General features: G+C 45.8%; 1 protein-coding gene across 2 annotated transcripts in view; it reads left to right on the top strand.

The window, feature by feature from the left end:
• PAPPA (pappalysin 1) overlaps positions 1 to 17,326 on the top strand; it is a 362,370-nt gene that overhangs the window by 169,206 nt on the left and 175,838 nt on the right. The window contains exon 1 of one of the 2 annotated variants that reach the window (XM_013182852.3): positions 9,105 to 9,982. The exons of the other annotated variant lie outside the window; for it this stretch is intronic. Coding sequence (XP_013038306.2) covers positions 9,586 to 9,982 — 397 coding nt within the window. The 5' untranslated portion in view covers positions 9,105 to 9,585. Of the gene's footprint in view, positions 1 to 9,104; positions 9,983 to 17,326 lie in introns of those variants that run through there. 2 annotated transcript variants of the gene reach the window in all.

Below are 17,326 nucleotides of genomic sequence, written 5' to 3'. Positions count from 1 at the left end.
TGCTGTAGACTCCACATACATCATTTCCTATTAAAACCTGGCAAGACATTATTTGGCACAAAGCATGCACTGTTTTGGAGCATATGATATTTTAGGGCTGAAATATTGTGAATACTCCTAACAAAGTTGATTTCATTTGTGGACAAAAAGCCGCCCTATTTTTCTTAGTAACTATTCAGTGCACTATTCTGAAAACAAGTCTGATCAAATTAAAATCAGTCTAAACTTTTTTTTGTAACCCAGAAAGAGTTACTAACCTTTCTGGGTGGGTCATATAGCATTTAATAGCAGCGGGTACCTTTTTGTATAAATATCATGAACTATGGAATTTAATGAGATTTGTATTGCACTATAGAAATGTACTCTAGAAAATTAAGTTTAAGTCTGTAGGTTTAAATGTTTTCTATGAATATTATTGAATTTATACAGGGCTTTGTGATTCTATGCCTATTTAGTTTTGGAGAATGTTTTCATGTATTATTTGGGTTTCCATTTGATACACTTTTCTTTTTCCTCGTTCTTTTTTAAAGCACTGGTAGCAAAAGAATGAAAGGAGGCTATTTTTCGCTACAGGATAAATTTTGATATTTCAATTCTAGTTTTTGCCTCCTGAGGAATTTTCTATTTTCTTGAGATTCTTAACCAGGTCATTCACATACTCGTAGGTAGAGCTACCTGCCTAGGCAGCGTATCTGAGCTGCCACTGCTGTGGGTCACAAGAGCCCGGTCCCTATAGCGTGTCCGTTCTGTACGCTGATGTCCTCATGCAACAGCAAGCAGTCCTAAGAGGAGGACACGTGAAATATCCTCCAGTACAAACCAGGTTATGCTTTCCTCAGATCCACTTCTCTGCAGCTTTTATAGCTGTCCATACGATGTTTTCTGTTTTCTGTGCTAGTGGGAAAACAGGGTTTGACACTCACTAGCAAGCAGCCCTGCAGCGGCGGGGTCTGCTACCTATCACTGGAGAACCGGGTATCACCTCAAAGAGCAAAGAGAATTTTTGAAAATCCTGTTAAATGCATTAACAATGAACTCACGATGAAGTCAAAACCTTGCTTAGACATTTCGATTGAGAGTTGCCATACAACTGTAGCCAGTGGTGGGTCTTGGCCGAAAATGTATTTATACATTAAGACAGATAGAGATGGATTTCACTAGTTTAAACGCAGTTTTAGTGCAGACAAAAGCAATAGGGGGTGGCGGGGAAAGCACAGGCTGCCACCACCCTCACATATGGCAATCGTTTCCTATAATGCTTGCTATATTGTATTTATGTCATGCAGTGACATATCACAGAAAGCCACCTATGCCAAATTCTTAACAACAACAAAAAAATACTGCAGCTTTTAGTGAGGGCTGTCCTCCAACTTATTTGTGTTTTGTTGTTGGTTTTCTTTTTCCTTCTGCTTTTCATCTGTCTGGTTTCTATTTCCACCCTTTCTGCTCTTTCCTTCTTGGTTTTGTTTTGTCTTGTTTTTTCTTTTTTCTTTTTTTTTTTTTAAACCGTATTTGAGGAATCTCGGTTGCACTGAGAAGCCTGGGAGGTATGACTGGAATGTTTTGATTTAATACATCCTTGGCTGAACTTTCTTTTGACAGATCGATTAATATTTGTGGATTTTGGTGGCAGAGCACTGGGGGGGCACAGGAAGATGAGGCAGCCGGATGTATGGTGAGGAAGCTGCAGAAGACTCTTGAGGGCTTGGTTCAGGTGCAGGGGGGTGACAAAGTGGTGCAGCATTGCAAAGTTTGGAGCTAAGCACAGTTAGAAAGGACTGGTTATTATCTCCCAGGCAGGTGGATGGTCGCCTTGCTCCGTGCTCAGGGCTTGGGTATAATGCTGGCAGAGGGGGGGCTCGGATGCCGCATGCGTCACGTTCGCGTTGCTGTAGCCTCCTGGGTCAGGTTGGGGCAGAAGCTTGCCTCTGACCGCCGATTTACAGGTTACCTCGAGGGCCCAAGGCGGGACAGGACAGATGCCTCTTAAGGTTTGGGAGCATTTGAGTTGAAGGCTTGACTTTGGGCACCGCATGCTGTGAAGACAGGACTGAAGGCTGCAAGGAGGGCTCCCTGCTTGGCTCCATACCTTGTGTGCATGGCACTTCGCAGCTGTGTTTTTCAAATGCCATTCAAATGAAAGCAGGGAGGGGAAATCCCATTTTGCTGTGAATTGCTCTCAACTGCAGAGAGAAGTTTTTCCTCTGAATTCTGTCTTTTGGCTGTCTCATTGCAGAATGACGCACGGTGTCTTTCTCCTGATCAATTTGTTTATCGCTTGCTTGATTATCTTTTTCAATAGCAAGACATGACAGGTTTCTCTTGTCAATCCTGTTAGTACTGGCATTGGAGCAGAAATTTAGTTTAGGAAAAACATTTAGATATGTTAAACTTTCCCGTAGACGATGCCTGTGAATACCAAAACATGGCTTGATATGTTTGGATTTTCTAGACTATTCCTGGGCCATGTATTCCCATCTGTCTGAGTCCTGCTCCTTGTTTCTCGGGACGTGTACTTGTGTGCCAGCACCACGCTTCCCTTCTGGCTGTCACAGCAGTTCAGGCTCCTCTATACAGTACCGCAGTGTGCCGACAGCGCACTGGGGGAGCTGAGGGAGCAGCGGGCACAGCCCCCGTCTGCACCCCTGGGCCCACCCAGCCACTGGTGCCCCTGCCCACCCGGCACGAGGTGCTGGAGAGCCGCCCTCCGCTTCCCCAGGACACCTAGAAGTGACCTCTCTCTCTCTTTAATGCTTTAAAAGTGATGTATGGCTAGAGGAAGACGTCAAAGCGGAGCGCTGGAAGACTGATGACCTCCATGTATCTTCCGAACAGGTACCCAGCTAGCAGAGGCCCCGTCTGCCTTCCCAAAGCAGCCTCCCCCCATCCCTCGCTGCACCCATGCACGTTATTTATCATGTGGGGAAAACATCAGTAGGTCTAAGAGGATAGTTTAGGCTCCACAGCTCGCCCAGTCCTTGACCTCTTGGCTGAGACTTGCCAACGGGGCGGTGACTAATGAGCAGCAACTGCAGCGGTGTGCTTTGTGTTGCGGGTATGTGCCGGTTTGGTGGGACATATCTGCTAGTGCCCCACACGCTTACAAATGCAGGGGACCCTGCTGTAAGAAGCCAGCCCCCGTCTTGCCCATCTTACAGTATTTTGGCTGTGCAGCGCTGTCTGATAGGTCTTTGGTTCAGTGAAACGGTCTCTTCTCCTGAGCAAGCTGAAAATGTTCAAGGGTGAATAAAGCAATGGCGCTGTGCAGTTCTCTGTCTGGTCTCAAAAACCAGCTACCAGTATTTGCGAATTGCTAGGAGCTGCAAATCATGGGGAGTTTTTCCCTTTGTGGGCAGTCAGCTGCTTGTCTTGTTCCCCTTTCCTTCCCAGCCAAGTTTCCCCAAGTAACTCATACAAACTCATGGTATTAAAATGCTGACATGAGCAGGATTTCAGGCAGAATAGGTATTCACCAGAATTTCACCAGCATTTGAGCGAGCCCCAGAAGCAGTGGAGGATCCATAGCTTTTGAGTGAGATGATTTGGGAACTCACATCTTATTCTGGAAAACCTGGAAAAGCTTAGGTACTCTCCTGGGTTTTACCTGTTTTTTTTCAAGGGTAGCATTAAATATTCCCTCTTCGTGGCCCCTCAGAAATTTCTCATTGGGGAAAAAGTGGAGAATTGATAAAAACAGTGTTCTGTAGTTCTGGGCTTCAGCATCCCGACTTCATCTGAGAATCTTAAATCCGTGGGCAAACAGACTTCTAAAAGAGGCATTCTGTCTGTCAGCCTCCTGAACCCAGAGGGGAAGGTGAGGCAAAGAGCGTTTGTGTCCTCCTTGGGCTCCTAAACCCCTGCGAGAGGAGGAGGGCTTTGGATCCAGGGGCGATGCCAGGAGGGTGCCGGGAGCTCGGCCCCACCAAGGGTGCACGGGGGAGCCCAGGGGTGGGCAGGGGCCTGTGGGCACTCCTGAGACCCAGGAGGTCCTTCCTCCGCTCAGCATCTCTTCCTTTAGGCTGTGATTTTGCTGCCCCCATCAGTCTGCTGGGTTAGGAAGCGGCCTCCCTCTCCGTGTCGGGATGTGGCCCCGCAGGGCGGGAGGCGAGGGGCCTGATCCTGGAGTCACCCCACAGAGACCCACCGGGGCTGCTCTGGAGGCTCGGTGTGTCCCCAACGTGTGTGTGGGGCCATGGGGCTGCGGCGTGGACAGGCGAGACGAGGTCCTGGCAGTTCCCTCGCCACACCTGAGCGAGGATTTTATCCACACAGCCAGTCCCCAACGCCCAGAATTATGGTATGCAGTCCAAATTCAGGTGGGCCCACGGCTATAATCAATATTTGCGTGGTTTAATTGGGGATGAAGGTTTTGCCCCGTTGTTTACGTCCTCTACGGTGAGCAACATCTCTTTTTGCTCTCACCACAATGTTGTAGGATAGAGATTAGAGCCCAACCCCCGAGAATGTATTTCAAGAATGCGGTGAAAAAAAAAATACAAAGAATATGTAACTTTTCTGGAAATACGATATTTCATGTGGGAAATTTGAAGGATAAAGTAACTGAATTCCAGGCGAACAGGCATCACTATTGTTAGGTAATACAGCTCTCTGCAGGGCAAAAAAGAGTGGTATGCCAGGTTTAAATAGGAATTTATAGCCACTGACTGCAAATTACTTTATAAAATTACTGATACCTTTATAAAGCTATCAATTATGTGTTTAGTCTTGATTGTCATTTATTGCAGTTCTTAATTGTTCAGTAAGCTTTTCTGGATTAAATGGTATATTTCAAATTGACATGAGGCTGTTTCATTGACGTAAAGTACCAGAGTGTGTATTTCACACATGGGACAACTGGGAGAGCAGCAGCAGGAGAGTCTCTTACCCACTAATAAAGGAAATGTAGTACTGGTGTTTTGATTCCTGCTCAAGTTAGCATAGTTATAAGGCATATATGAACATGCAGGCGATAGTTAGCAAAGCACCCAGAAACTCAGGACTTTCATTAGCACAGAGTGCAAGGATAAAGGCAGCACACAGGCTTTTAATTGTTTGTCCTTTTGAAAATATGAGGAGGAAGAACAGATAGAGAAAACATTTTAAAAAAATTTGGCAAATTTACACTGAGTCCAAATTAGGTCTTCTGTTAAATCTTTTCCAGGATTGAACATATTTGGCATTTTTTTATTGTTGTTTCTTCAGTTATTAGTGTTCCTGCCTTTTCCTGGGCTCACGAGGGGCTGTGGCGACATTCCACGTAGCTCCTGTCTTGCCCTTCGGACACCAAGTGTGTGGCTCTGTCTCCAACGAGGTGTTGGGTTTTACGGGATCCACAACCCGGAATGCCTAAATCCCTGTTGCTTTGAAGCCGTTCTCGGCTCTTTGGGTTTCATTCCTCGCTATTCTGTGGAGGCAGCGTGATTCCTATCATACCATTGTTGATTGCATAAAATATTCCCTGAATCCAACACGTTGCATTAAAATCTGGTGTCTGGGCCCTGTCTGATTCTGAACAGAGCCGCTGTTGGATTGCGTTTCAGCCATCGTCAAGCCAGGCCAAGTTCGGAGAGACTTGATTGGGATATCGGTGAGGGGTAAAAACCATATAAACCTCTGCTGTGATTGATGGAGTTGTGCACAGCGAGGACAACTATGTACAAATACTTGCTCAAAATAGTAGGGCCTCAATTCAGCCGTAACTGGCAGACCGTTCAGCTTGCCTTTCAAGAAACGTTGTTTTTAATTGACCTTCGCGTGAGTAATTTGAAGATCCAACACCGTTTCTTAAGAAAAGGATTGCAAACTGTGGAATCTCCCATCGTATGTAGAATTAGTAATTTTACTATATCATGAGTGATTAAACATGACCCCCAGGGAGCCAAAAATAATGCTGTGTGACTTCCTCGCCTAATTACCACAGAACAAATGTGAAAATGTGTACATTACAGCAAATCGTGTGCTAATTGGCCTTGGAGAAAGACTAAATATGAGGGAGAAATGGGCATATAATTTCAAACATATTTGAGAGGTTTTGCAGGCTGCTTGCAAATAGGAGGGAAAAAAAAGTCAAAATTTGACAAAACCATTATTTGTTATGATTTATTCACTCAGCTCTAGTCTTGAACCTGGGAGTTATTGGCAGCTTCAGCTAAGATTCCTGCTGAGTATTTCTACTTATAATGACTGCATGCAGCATGTAGCTCAATGCTATTTTTTTGGCATAATATCATAAATATCTATTTTAATTCTTGTCTCTATACATGTATCTAGGGTTTGGTGCTTTTTTTCTTTTTCTAGTGAAAATATCTATATGCAGGACAATATCCTGCTCCCTTTACTTAGGAGAATACTCCACTCGAGTTCAACAGGAGGATTATTCTCCTTGGGTAGAAACCCCCCTGCCAGAAGGCCCGTACATCACTTAAGTACTGGCTTAAGCAGAAAATAAATGTCCATCTGTGCAGGGTAGAATTTCATCTGTTGTCAGGGAAGTTAGATCTGACCCATGGACTTAAGGAATCCCAGATTTACTCCCTATTCCGAAAATCACATCACTCTTCCACTCTCTGTTCTTTATCGTGCAGGACTCAAGAATTTAGGCACCACATTTCCTTTATGCTTTTGCAAAGTATTGGAAGTAAAACTGATTGAACGTGTAATTTGTGCTCGAGAGGTAAATCTCATCTTTTCGTACTTTCTTCTGTCTACTGTAAATACTGAAAGTCAAGATTTGGTCCTTTCCTCTGTAGCTGGAATACTCTTTGAGTTTGTTAATGGAATTATAACCCATGGCATTGACGTGTTGTGTTTTGGTAACAGTGAAGCACTTGCTTTTGCCATTGCTATTTTAAGAGTATAAGGTCAAATATGTTCAAAATGAAATGCTGCAGTGCCATCGAATTGAAATGTTTCAATTGTTTTCTTTGATGATTGCAGCCAAATCATAATGCCCCTAAGAAAATCTGGATTTTGCAGAATTAACTTTTTCCACTGGAAAAACTGGAAGCTGTGTTATTTAAGCTAGAGAGCCTGCTCTTCCAGGCATGGGCAGAGTTCCCATCGATGTCGGGGGAGTTTTCAGCTGGAGCAAGCAGTGTCCTGGGCATCAAGACTCTTCCTGGTTTAGCTCTTATTTGAAGTTGAGCCCGTTCACTTCGACTTTGTGATTTTTCATTTGATTTGCAGTATCCTCTACGTGTTAAATTATAATAGCAAAGTGGAATACACAGACTCTGATCTTAAACTGTTTCTGCTGAGCAGGCACGCATGTATAAGTGGCTTTTTTGCATCCCTCTGAGATCTTCAGGACATTTATGGGAGTTTATGCCGTGGTGTAGTTTGTTTGCTACCTAACAATTTCCTCTTGATTGTTGAGAGGCTTAATTGCTTTGAGGTCTTGTATTCCAAACTTTGCAGATGTTACCAGTGTTGTGTATCTTTATTGCAAGTCGAGCTGTTGTGGAGGGAAGGTCTGTGGGGCTGATCAGCTGCGCTTCTTGTTGACTTCTGTGGGGCTTTGTGGATATGTGCAACATCTCTGAAAATCAGATGCCAAATTGTACATTCCTGAGTGTTTGCAAATTAGTAAGGAGCTGAAAAGCCCTCTCCCAGAAGCCTTGCGAGTATGCAACAATTCTTTCTCGTTTCACTATTTGCTTTCATTAATTTTATCATGTATATTTGAAGTGTAAGTAGCCATAATAAGCTCATCCTAACAGGGTAATCTGCAAAAGCAGTAAGGTTACAGTCCCAGGAAAACTCTTGAGCGAGTTCTGTTCGAAGCCTGCAGGAAGGTAAGGTGGTGTGGCCGTCGTCAGGTTTGAGGTGGAGGAAGAGGGTGACGTGAATTCCTGGGTTTGAGACTGCAACTTCGCTCGGTTCTGCTGCACTTCTTCTGAATGGAATTGTGGCCAGTAGATTCAGGCTGTGCTACTGCTAAGTCATTTCCACTTATTAAGTACTTAGAAAAATCCTTTTTGTTGCCATCAGGGGGAGCTTTTGAGATCTTTCAAGAGTGAAAAAAAATATTAAAAAAAAAAAAAAAAGAAAGGAGAAAAAAAAGAAACGTCCCAGCTCAGAAACAGAGATCTACAAACCAGCAAGCAGCCAGAATCTTACCTGTGGCTACAACTAAGCCAAGGAAACCAGGGGAGCTGAATTCTTTAGACTGAAAAATTAGCAATATTGAGAGAGGATTTTTTGACTCAATCCACCAATAAAATTAATAATTTTTTTTTTTATTATTTCAAAAAAAACAGGAGTCTTTGGGAGCACTCAAAAGCCAAATCCTGCTCTGTTGCTACAGCTTCTGGAAGGCAAATGCTCTTCAAAAAGCTTCTCTCCTTTTAGCTCCTGATGATTCGATGGGGACCTTTTGATGCAACATTTGGATTAGCTGCACACAACTGCACTGAGGGGGACCACAAAAGGGGGAGCCTGGCTGATTGCATAACTTTAAGAAAATAATAAGAGGAAAAGAAAGAATTAGGAAAAGAGAGAGAGAGTGAAAAAGAAAGAAAGAAAGAAAGAAAGCAATTAAAAAAATATCTGAGACTCAAGTTTCAAGACTCTTTATGTGCTGCAGAGGAGCATAAGGTTTACCAGCAAAGTGCAACGGGGAGTCTGAGAGGAGAAATAGCTTTCTCTTTTGCCAAGAAAAAAAAAATAGGAATGTGTGTTTTGGACTGGACTGAGAAAGAAAGCTGGGGAGATTGCAAAAAGGGGGGTGCAGGATTTTTATCACATTGATCCATTCATCTTGATCGTCTTCTTTAAAAAAATAAATAAGAGAGGGGAAAGTGATAGGGGGAAAGAGGAAGAGGAGAGAAGAAGGGGGAAAAAAGAAAACAGCAAAAGTGTTTGAACCTCTGGAGCTATCTGCTCCTTCAAGCTGATTGATTAGTCATGATCCCTGCAGTTTTAATGGGAATCATTCAATTGGGAAGGTGGAGCACCCTAGAGTAGATTAGCATATTCTTGTTTACTCATCTTCTGAGGGGCTTTTTCTCTTTTCTTTCATTTTGTGGAGAAGAAGGGAGGGGGGGAGGTTGGGGGGAAGGAGGGGGTTGTGGCTTATGTTATAAAGGAGGCCAAAAAAATAAATAGATTAGAGCATCTTTTGGGGGGAGGGAAATCAGTGGGTCTGAGTCTTGGAGAAAGCTGGGGGGGTTGTTTTGTTTTTTTGTTTTGTTTTGTGTGTGTGTGAGTGTGTGTGTGTGTTTTTTTTAAGAAGAAAAAAAATAAAGGGAAGAAAATCCAGCAGAGAAAAGAAGAGAGAGAGGAATTCCAGCTGTGGAGGAATAGAGGAGAAGAAGACAGATAGAGGAGGAAGAACAGAGAAATACATTTCAACCAAGAAGGAGTTTTGATTTATTTTATTTTTATTTGTTTTAAGGAAAAAAAAATCTATAAGCAGGAAAAAGAAAGAAAGAAAAAGAAAAAAAGAAAAGAAAAAGCAACTGAGAAGGGTTATAAAAAGAGCAAATACCAAGAAGGGTGAACAAGAGAAGAAAGTCAAGGCAAGGAGGAGCCCAAAGCTGGCAGATCGGGAGGATTTGCAGGGGAGAAGGGGGGGGAAGATTGGAAATGCAGCTCTGGAGTTTGCTGCTGCCTCTTGCGCTTCTCTGTACAGCCCTAGCCAGTGGACCCGAATGTGGGATGGACGAGCGCTCCCGCAGGGCAAGAAGGGACACCAGGCACAGCCGCCAGCTCCTCTACACTGCCCCGGGCACCTGTGCCACCAGGTTAGCCCGAGGAAGGCGCTCCACTGCTGGGCTGGAGCCTGGGCATGTCCCCCGCAGGAGGCAACAGCGGGAGGTAAAGGACGAAGAGGAGTCCCTTACCCCGAGCAGGGCGCTCTATTTCAGTGGACAAGGTGATCAGCTGCGGCTGAAGGCAGATATTGAGCTGCCCCGAGATGCCATCACTTTGCAAGTGTGGCTGAAAGCTGAAGGAGGACAGAGATCTCCGGCTGTCATTGCAGGTAGGTAGTTCGTCGTGCCTGGGGCTGCAGCATCCCTTTTACGTTCCGGGAGCCGGCAGAGCAGCCAGCTGTAGGCGTGCGTGTGTGTAGTGTATGTGTGTGTGCATTTAAATGTGCGTGTGCCTTGCAACATACGTGCGTACGGGAGTGCATGTGTAAACATGCACGGCTGTGTTTATTATATATATATTCGGGGGAATAGTGGAGCTCGGCAAACTGGCTGAAAGTATATGCTCGCAGAAAAAGTTATGTAAACTTTTGCATAGGGAAATGGCAGTATCCTGGGTAGTTTCTGTATTTCTGTCTGTCTGGATTGAGATGCAGACAGGGGAGAGAGCTCTTACGGTAGGTTTTTAACTCATTTGCAGGTCAGAAAACTGTAAGTAGAGCTTTTAAAAGTAGCTTGTATGCGTGTATGAAAAGAAATGTATGTCTGGTGTGTGGCTGCAAAGAAATGCATGTGGAAGGTCCCTCTACGATTTCCTTAGTTTTATTAGCTCTTTAGCGTACTTTCACTGTTACCTTTTTAGATGCTATGTTAGCATGTGGTTTCCAAAAAGCTATAAAGGAACTTTTGGCTATTGTGAAACCTCAAATGAATCAAATGAGTTTATAAAGTTCCCAACCCCTCGACACTCAGCTGGGGCTGGGACTAGCGCTGCAGCTAGAGGATGTCGAGTATTTTTGTCTCCCCTTAGAAACGGCAAGTGTAACACAAATGATTGTAAGGTCAAATAGCCCTATAAAACCATTTAGTACTAAAAGCAGCTACCAGTCTAAGCTGTCTGAGCTGAACAATAATGAGGGATATTGCACTTTTCTTATTTAAATTTTATGAGCCCATCATGAATTTGGGTCCTTTTCCCGTGCGGTCGCTCCCTCTCCCCCTCCCTCCCGCTGCCTCCCTCCCTCTCCCCGCTTTAGTGATAAAGTGCAGCGAAGTTGTCGTGAAATTGGATACTTTTCGGAGGGTTACAAACCCTTATAAATGTCGCCACATCCATCTTTGCTCTGAAGGAAGTCATAGAAAATGGAAATGCTCTTAAAAAAAAAAAAAAAGGAAAACAAGTCAGAAAGAGGAGCGGGCAGGGGTGGGGTGGGGGGGAGGAAGACATGTTTTACAGTTCTTTTGGCAAGGAGATTCCCTGAAAGTACGAAGTTTCCATGTCCTAGGATGCCTTAAAGAGACAGGGAGGATTTCCCCTTTCCCTTTAACCGGAGTCACTTCCTACGAGAAGGCGGCGGATGCTTGTGCCGCGGGTACCGTGGCCACCAGCCCCGCTCGCTGCCCTGCCACCGTCCCCCTGCGATCTCCTCCGTCTCCTCTGCCCTGTCCCCAACCTGCACGACTGTCGCCTCTCGGCAAAGTTGCTTTGTCCTGGGGAAAACAGAAAGGGAGATGAACTCGGCAGCGCGGTTCCTTAACTTTCCCCAGTCCCAGCTGCTCGGCTCGCTGGTGGGGAGGGGGACGCAGCGTGTGTGGCTGCGGGGTGGGCAGGAGGTGCCGGGCAAGGGCTGCTCCCCTTTGCTTGTAGTAGGACAGACAGGCGAGCAATTTCATAGGAGAAATAGTTTATTACTTGCATTATTTCCCCTGGCTTTCTCATGCTCCACTCTTCTGTTTCCCAATCTTAACTTAAACCCCAGGGCTCAAAGTGCTTCCCTTTCAACTTAGGGCAGGCAGAATTGGGGTTTGCACAGATCTCGCCGGTGGCACAACGTGGTCCGTGTGTTTGTGTTTAACCCAGCACCTAGGACCCCGTGTCCGTCTTAGGTGCAAGTATCTGTAATTCATACAATAGGAGCCTTGGACAAACACACACAAAGATCATTTGTAGTAAAATACTTTAATTGGAAGGGGGAGGTTGGTTTGTTGCCTGTGTAAAACACTTGACCCATTTTATGCATGGAAATAACATTCCACTGTGAAAAATGAAAATAAATGCCCCAGTTTAGCACTGTTGAGCTTGCAGCTCAGCTTGGGAGGACTTTGTGATTTTTATTTTATTTTTAAACTCCCCCTTCCCCCCTCGCACACACTCTTGAAGAGGAGCCAGGTTTGGCTCTGTGTGTAAACACCTGGAAGAGGTCCAAGAGGAACTCACTCGGAGTATCCTCCGCACACCACAGCCTCCCAGACCTGCAGCAAGCTTAGGGAGAGATTACGCTTCCCTCAATGAGGAAATCAAGGGTTCTGGCTGCCAAAACGCTTGGCTTTCTCATTTTCACTGTTTTGGGATGTGACAGACGCAGGAGCCCTGTTCTGCTGTTGACGCCGCATCTGTAGGACCCCGCCGACACCCAGAGCCCTTCTGGGTGCTGCGGGCAGGCAGGGAGCGGATCCGTGTGCTGACGTTGCCAGGAGTGAGTTTCTCCCCAACTTCTGCAAAGTGGGAAGTGGTGGGACTGTAGATCTGGCAGGGAGGGCAGGACCGACTGGAGGACACCTCATTGCCAGAGCCCTTCTTGTACCCTCATCTGCCTTCTGCCCCCCACCCTCTGCCTCTGCTGCCTGCTGCTCTTCGATCCCGACTGGCGTGCAAGTAGTCACTGCGAGTTGTGTAGGAGCCCCATGCGTGCCTGTGGGGGAAGCCTGCCCGTCTGCTAAAAATCTCATGTAGGACCTGAGTTGTTATCAGCTCCTGCGCCTGAGCCCTGATAGAAAGGAGCTCTTCTGCTAATCCAGGCTACAGGAGTTTCTGTTTCTGTCTGGAGCCAACTCTCCTTACGTCACCCTCTGCTGCAGTATTCAATTTGTTTTCATAAATGGCTAATTTTACAGTGCTGTTAAGTGGGTTCGTCATTGCGCCGGGCCATGCCCTGTCTCTGATGATAGGCAGTCCTCGGTGCCAGGCTCTGCCAATTTTCACGCTGGTTGGCAGTGATGTTATTGCTGCCCTGTTTGACTTCACTGATATCTGTTCTGGCATTTGTCAGGGAAAGCTGTTGGGAAACGAGAAGTCTGACCCATTGATCTGTGTTACGCAAAAGCTCAGCAGCGTTTTCGGAGCTGGGCTGGGCTTCGTTTGTGCGGCTCCTGCGGTGCGGCTCCAGCGGCGGCAGCTCTCAGCTCGTGCGTACTTGGGTCCCTCCCCGGGCCACATAGTTCTTGGACAAACACTCCTTGGATGTGCGTACCTACCACACAGCACAGTACATCCCTCTTATAAATACACGCGTGTGCACATGGTATTAATCATGAGAGGTTGCGCGCTTTCCCCCAACGAGCCTTTGAATGCATCCCTACTTGTGAACGAAGGAGTTAAGGTCCGGACCGTAATCAAGTTAGATAATACGCGTGCCGTGCAAAAATAAGACGCTTCAAAGCACCGTTGACCTTGCTTCTGTTGTAATCAAAGATATTTCAGTTCTACTGTGGAAATGCAACCCCATCCTGAGAAACAGGATCCTCCAGAGTCCCTGTCAGTGTGTTTTCTGGTGTATGGCTCAGGAGCAGGGGAGCTCATGTTTTCATAGGAAGGAGATGTTGACTCTTTACTGGCTGGGAGCTGAGAGGAGCGGGATGAATGATCGGCAGCGGGAGCTGGAGTAAGAAGGCGTGCCTGCTCTGAAGAGTGAAAGTTATTTGTGTTTTGTTTTGTTTTTTTTTTTTTTTCCCTTCCCGGTTTCATTCTCCTCTGTCTCTCTATTCCTCTGCCTGCCAACAGGGAGCATGATCCCAACTTAATAAAGCTTCGTATGTAAGGGAGTGCCTATGTTTTCCCAACTTCAGTCCTTGGTGAACATAAAACTGCAGCAGAATCCAAAGGGAAAGAAACGCCAAAATCAGCACAGTGGAGCTCACTTAAAGCCGCAGCTCTTGCGTGTGAGAGACTGAGAAACATCTGTGTCGGGGGCCAATAATTGGGCAATTATACAGATATGTAATTGACACTGCAAAAGTCCGTTCCCTCCACAGGGTTTAAGAATATACGTTTGGGTTTTGGTTTCATTTGGTTCACTTCTGGAGTTTTGCAGTCTGGTGCTGCATTAATACACCTCAGGTGGAAGCAGGGAGCCGGGGCCTGTCCCCAGGGCCGATGCCCGTAGCAGGTGCGTTGGGGCCTCGAGGGGCTCTTCACACAGTTTACACACAGTTTCACTGGCATCAAAATAATAGGTAGGTAGAAAATGCAGCGTTTCTCATCTTCAACAGCCTGTTGCCTCCTTCTATGGATTTGCTTGTTTTGATCTGTAATGAAGTACTGAGATGAAGGGCTACGGAATGAGCCAAACTCAAGGCCTGCGGTTTAAGCAGCATGGGCCAGGGGCTGGAGCTCAGCGACGGCTGGGCTGCAGGGCCGGGCCTCACACATCTGCACGGCCGCTGCGGCGAGTGACAAGCCCCCAGTCCCCAGGGATACAGGTACCCTGTGCCTCCAGCTTCCCGGCAGCCGGGTTCAGACGACCAGCCACTTCGTGCCTACGGATCCGGGCAAGCCGTGACTAATAGGCCACTGAAAAAATACGGCGTAGCTTGTCATTTGCTAAATATTTGCGTTTGAGCAGCTCATTTCCTCCAGCCTGCAGAAGCTGGGACAAGAGTCAGAAACGGGAACTGGAAAAAGGATTTTTCTTTCCGTAAGACTTCCAATTTCAACTGGTCTCATTCAACCGTCTGCACGCCAGAGTCAGAACAGTCTGACGAACATGTTTTATTTTCTTAAAGCACTTACTCGTGGGCTGCTCTATTCAATAAAATGGTAATTAAAGGGAAAAAAAATGAGGGAAGTTTGCCTCTTTATGTGTGAGGGATGGTAAATTTAGATTCCTAAATGATATATGGCTGCCTCTTGTAGGCATGGAACTGTGTCCCGGGCTGAGCTTGTCTCCCCAAGATTCATTTTGGCCTGATTTATTTCAAGCCAGCCTGTTCCAGTTAGAATAGCTTGCAAGAGGCAGAAAGCTGGCCGAGGGGCCGGTGTTTGGAGGGACGGCGGGAGCGGGACTCCCCTCAGGGATTCGGGGAAGACGTCTGGAGAAGAGCAGAGCAGAGGGAGGGCCTCGGCGGCGAGGGTGAGAGGTAGCCTTCAGAGAGCCTTCGCACACCGAAGAATTGCAGAAAGACGGACCCAAATGCCCGGAAGTTATCGCCTCTGGTTGAAGCTGCTCTCCAGGTCCCTGTGTCACCTCGTCATGTGGCGCTGGGGGAACGCTGTAGGTGGCCAAGGAGATCCCAAAACCACCGACACACCGAGGGATGCAGAGGAGCCCACCATCCGCCCCGGCCACGTGTGGCACAGTGAAGGATGTGCTTAAATCCCAAATCCCCAAGGTCTCACTGAGCGCTGGAGCAGCTGGAAGGGGCAATGCTGGCTGCCTGGGGTCCCTCACCCTGAACCCTTTCATGAAGGTAAGCCTCTCACCTTTCTCACGAAGATCAGGACAGGAGACCTGATCCCTTCCAAAGCGGGTGCAGGAGTCTGCTGGTGCTGTTCCCACGAGCCTCGTGTGTTCACTAGCCTCTACCGAGGGTGATCCCCAGCTGGGTGCCTCAACCAGCGAAGAGCCAAAATGGTGGTGGGCACCTCCCCGGCCTCTGGGGCCGACCCCAGGTCTGCATGGTCAGGGCACACCAGCTGTGTGGAGCAGAAAGCCCTGGTGGAGAAATGTCTTCTGGAGTCTGCTCTGGCTCAGCCTGCACGGAGGTGCTGAGGTCCTCAGGTCTGTCGCAAGAGGGATGCCAGGCTGAGCAGCTTCAGCATAAAAATACTGCAGAACCAGTGGGTGTTAGGTACTCTCAGGACCAGGGGATTAACTGAGCACTTTCACCTTGGATTTCCATTGCTCAGGCCAGCCTGAGTCAGAATTGAGAGCCAAATTATAGTGGCTTTTTTCAAAAAGACACATTGAAAAAACAAAAATAAACCCTTCCATGGCTGGGGTCAGCTGAAATGTTCCCGTATAATAGTTTTGCTTCCAATTTTAGCTGTTGTTTTTTCAGCTCCTCTTTTCTTTTCTCTGAAAGAAATTATAGGAGCACAAGCAGAGAAGGGACCACCTGGGTTGCCAAATTTAGTCCCCTGCAGTGTCGGGGATATAACAGTAGATAATTAGTCCAAACATTCACAGAATATCCACTTTGTAGGTTCTGATATAGCACAGGCCACAGAAAACTTCCCAGCACTCTACTATAAACCAAAGATCTTTAGCTAAGACCCAGAGTCACCACTATAATGTAAGACAGGAAGAGAGAAGGACAGACTGACAACATCTTAAGTACCTAGAAATCCAAAGCATTGATTTAGAAAAGTGTTAACTATGAGAAAGGAAAACATATTCTGGTAAAAGATATCAGCTTTCTTATTTTCGGAAGGTTAAAAAAGAATCAGGTGTTTTGACAATTACAAAACTTCTATTGAAATTTTAAGTTCGAATATTTTCCAAAACTGATCCTTTCCCACAGATAGTCTGTTTTGATTAATTTCCCGTTTTCCTGAGAAAAATATTTTATCAAACATTTCCCACCCTTCTCTGATCTTCATCTGTGTGGAAGTTCCTCCATCCCATTGTAGGAAGAATGAACACATTCACATTATTGCATTTTTGCTTCTTTCAGATTATTCTGAAAGTTGATCAGAAAAGTCTTGTTTGATCAAAAACCTCTACACTTTTCTCTCAACTGTATCAGCTAGTCTAATGTCATCTTTTCCTTCATTTAACCATTATGTATTATATATTAATCTTTCATTATATATTAATTCTTCTATTTCATATATGGAAAGTGTACTGGACTCTTCTATTTCCTTGGCTTTGAGAATTTGGTTCGTGTGTTCTAGGCACAGAACAATGAGTGTGCTGTCCTTTTTTTTTTTTTCTTGTCCCAAAGTGAGACTTCTAAAAATTAAGGTGTACCTGGTTTTTGACCTTATGTTGCTTTATGAGCATTTCTCTACCTTATGGTAGCTGGCACCTGGGTGTGATTCGTAGTTTTAATTGAGCTTTCCGTGCAGAAGAAATGCTTGGTTGGTCTTCTGCTAATTTCTGCTTGTCCCTAACCTTCTCTTCGTTTTCTCTGGTGTGAGCATGCATGCACATACACACACAATTTCCAAAGCACCTTTGATTTTTTCCCAGATCAATAGAGCATTTAAACTCCAATGATCAAGGAAAAACATCTTGTTTATTTCCCTACATATTCTGACACAAGTGGCAGATCTTGTAAACTGCTTTGATTTGATGTTAGTGCCTTTTATAAAGTTTGCTCTCCCCACAGCCATCCATAAAGTCAAAGCGCTCTTACTCTGAACACGAGCAGAGCAGAACTCTGGAAGGCAAGTAAAAAGGAGTTAAAAAGAGACTACGAGTGAACATTTTATCCCAGATTTTTTCTTCCTGCTATCC

The sequence above is a fragment of the Anser cygnoides genome, chromosome 20, assembly GCF_040182565.1.
Source record: "Anser cygnoides isolate HZ-2024a breed goose chromosome 20, Taihu_goose_T2T_genome, whole genome shotgun sequence".
Taxonomy (NCBI): Eukaryota; Metazoa; Chordata; class Aves; order Anseriformes; family Anatidae; genus Anser; species Anser cygnoides.
This window is presented reverse-complemented; position numbering and strand designations above follow the sequence as displayed.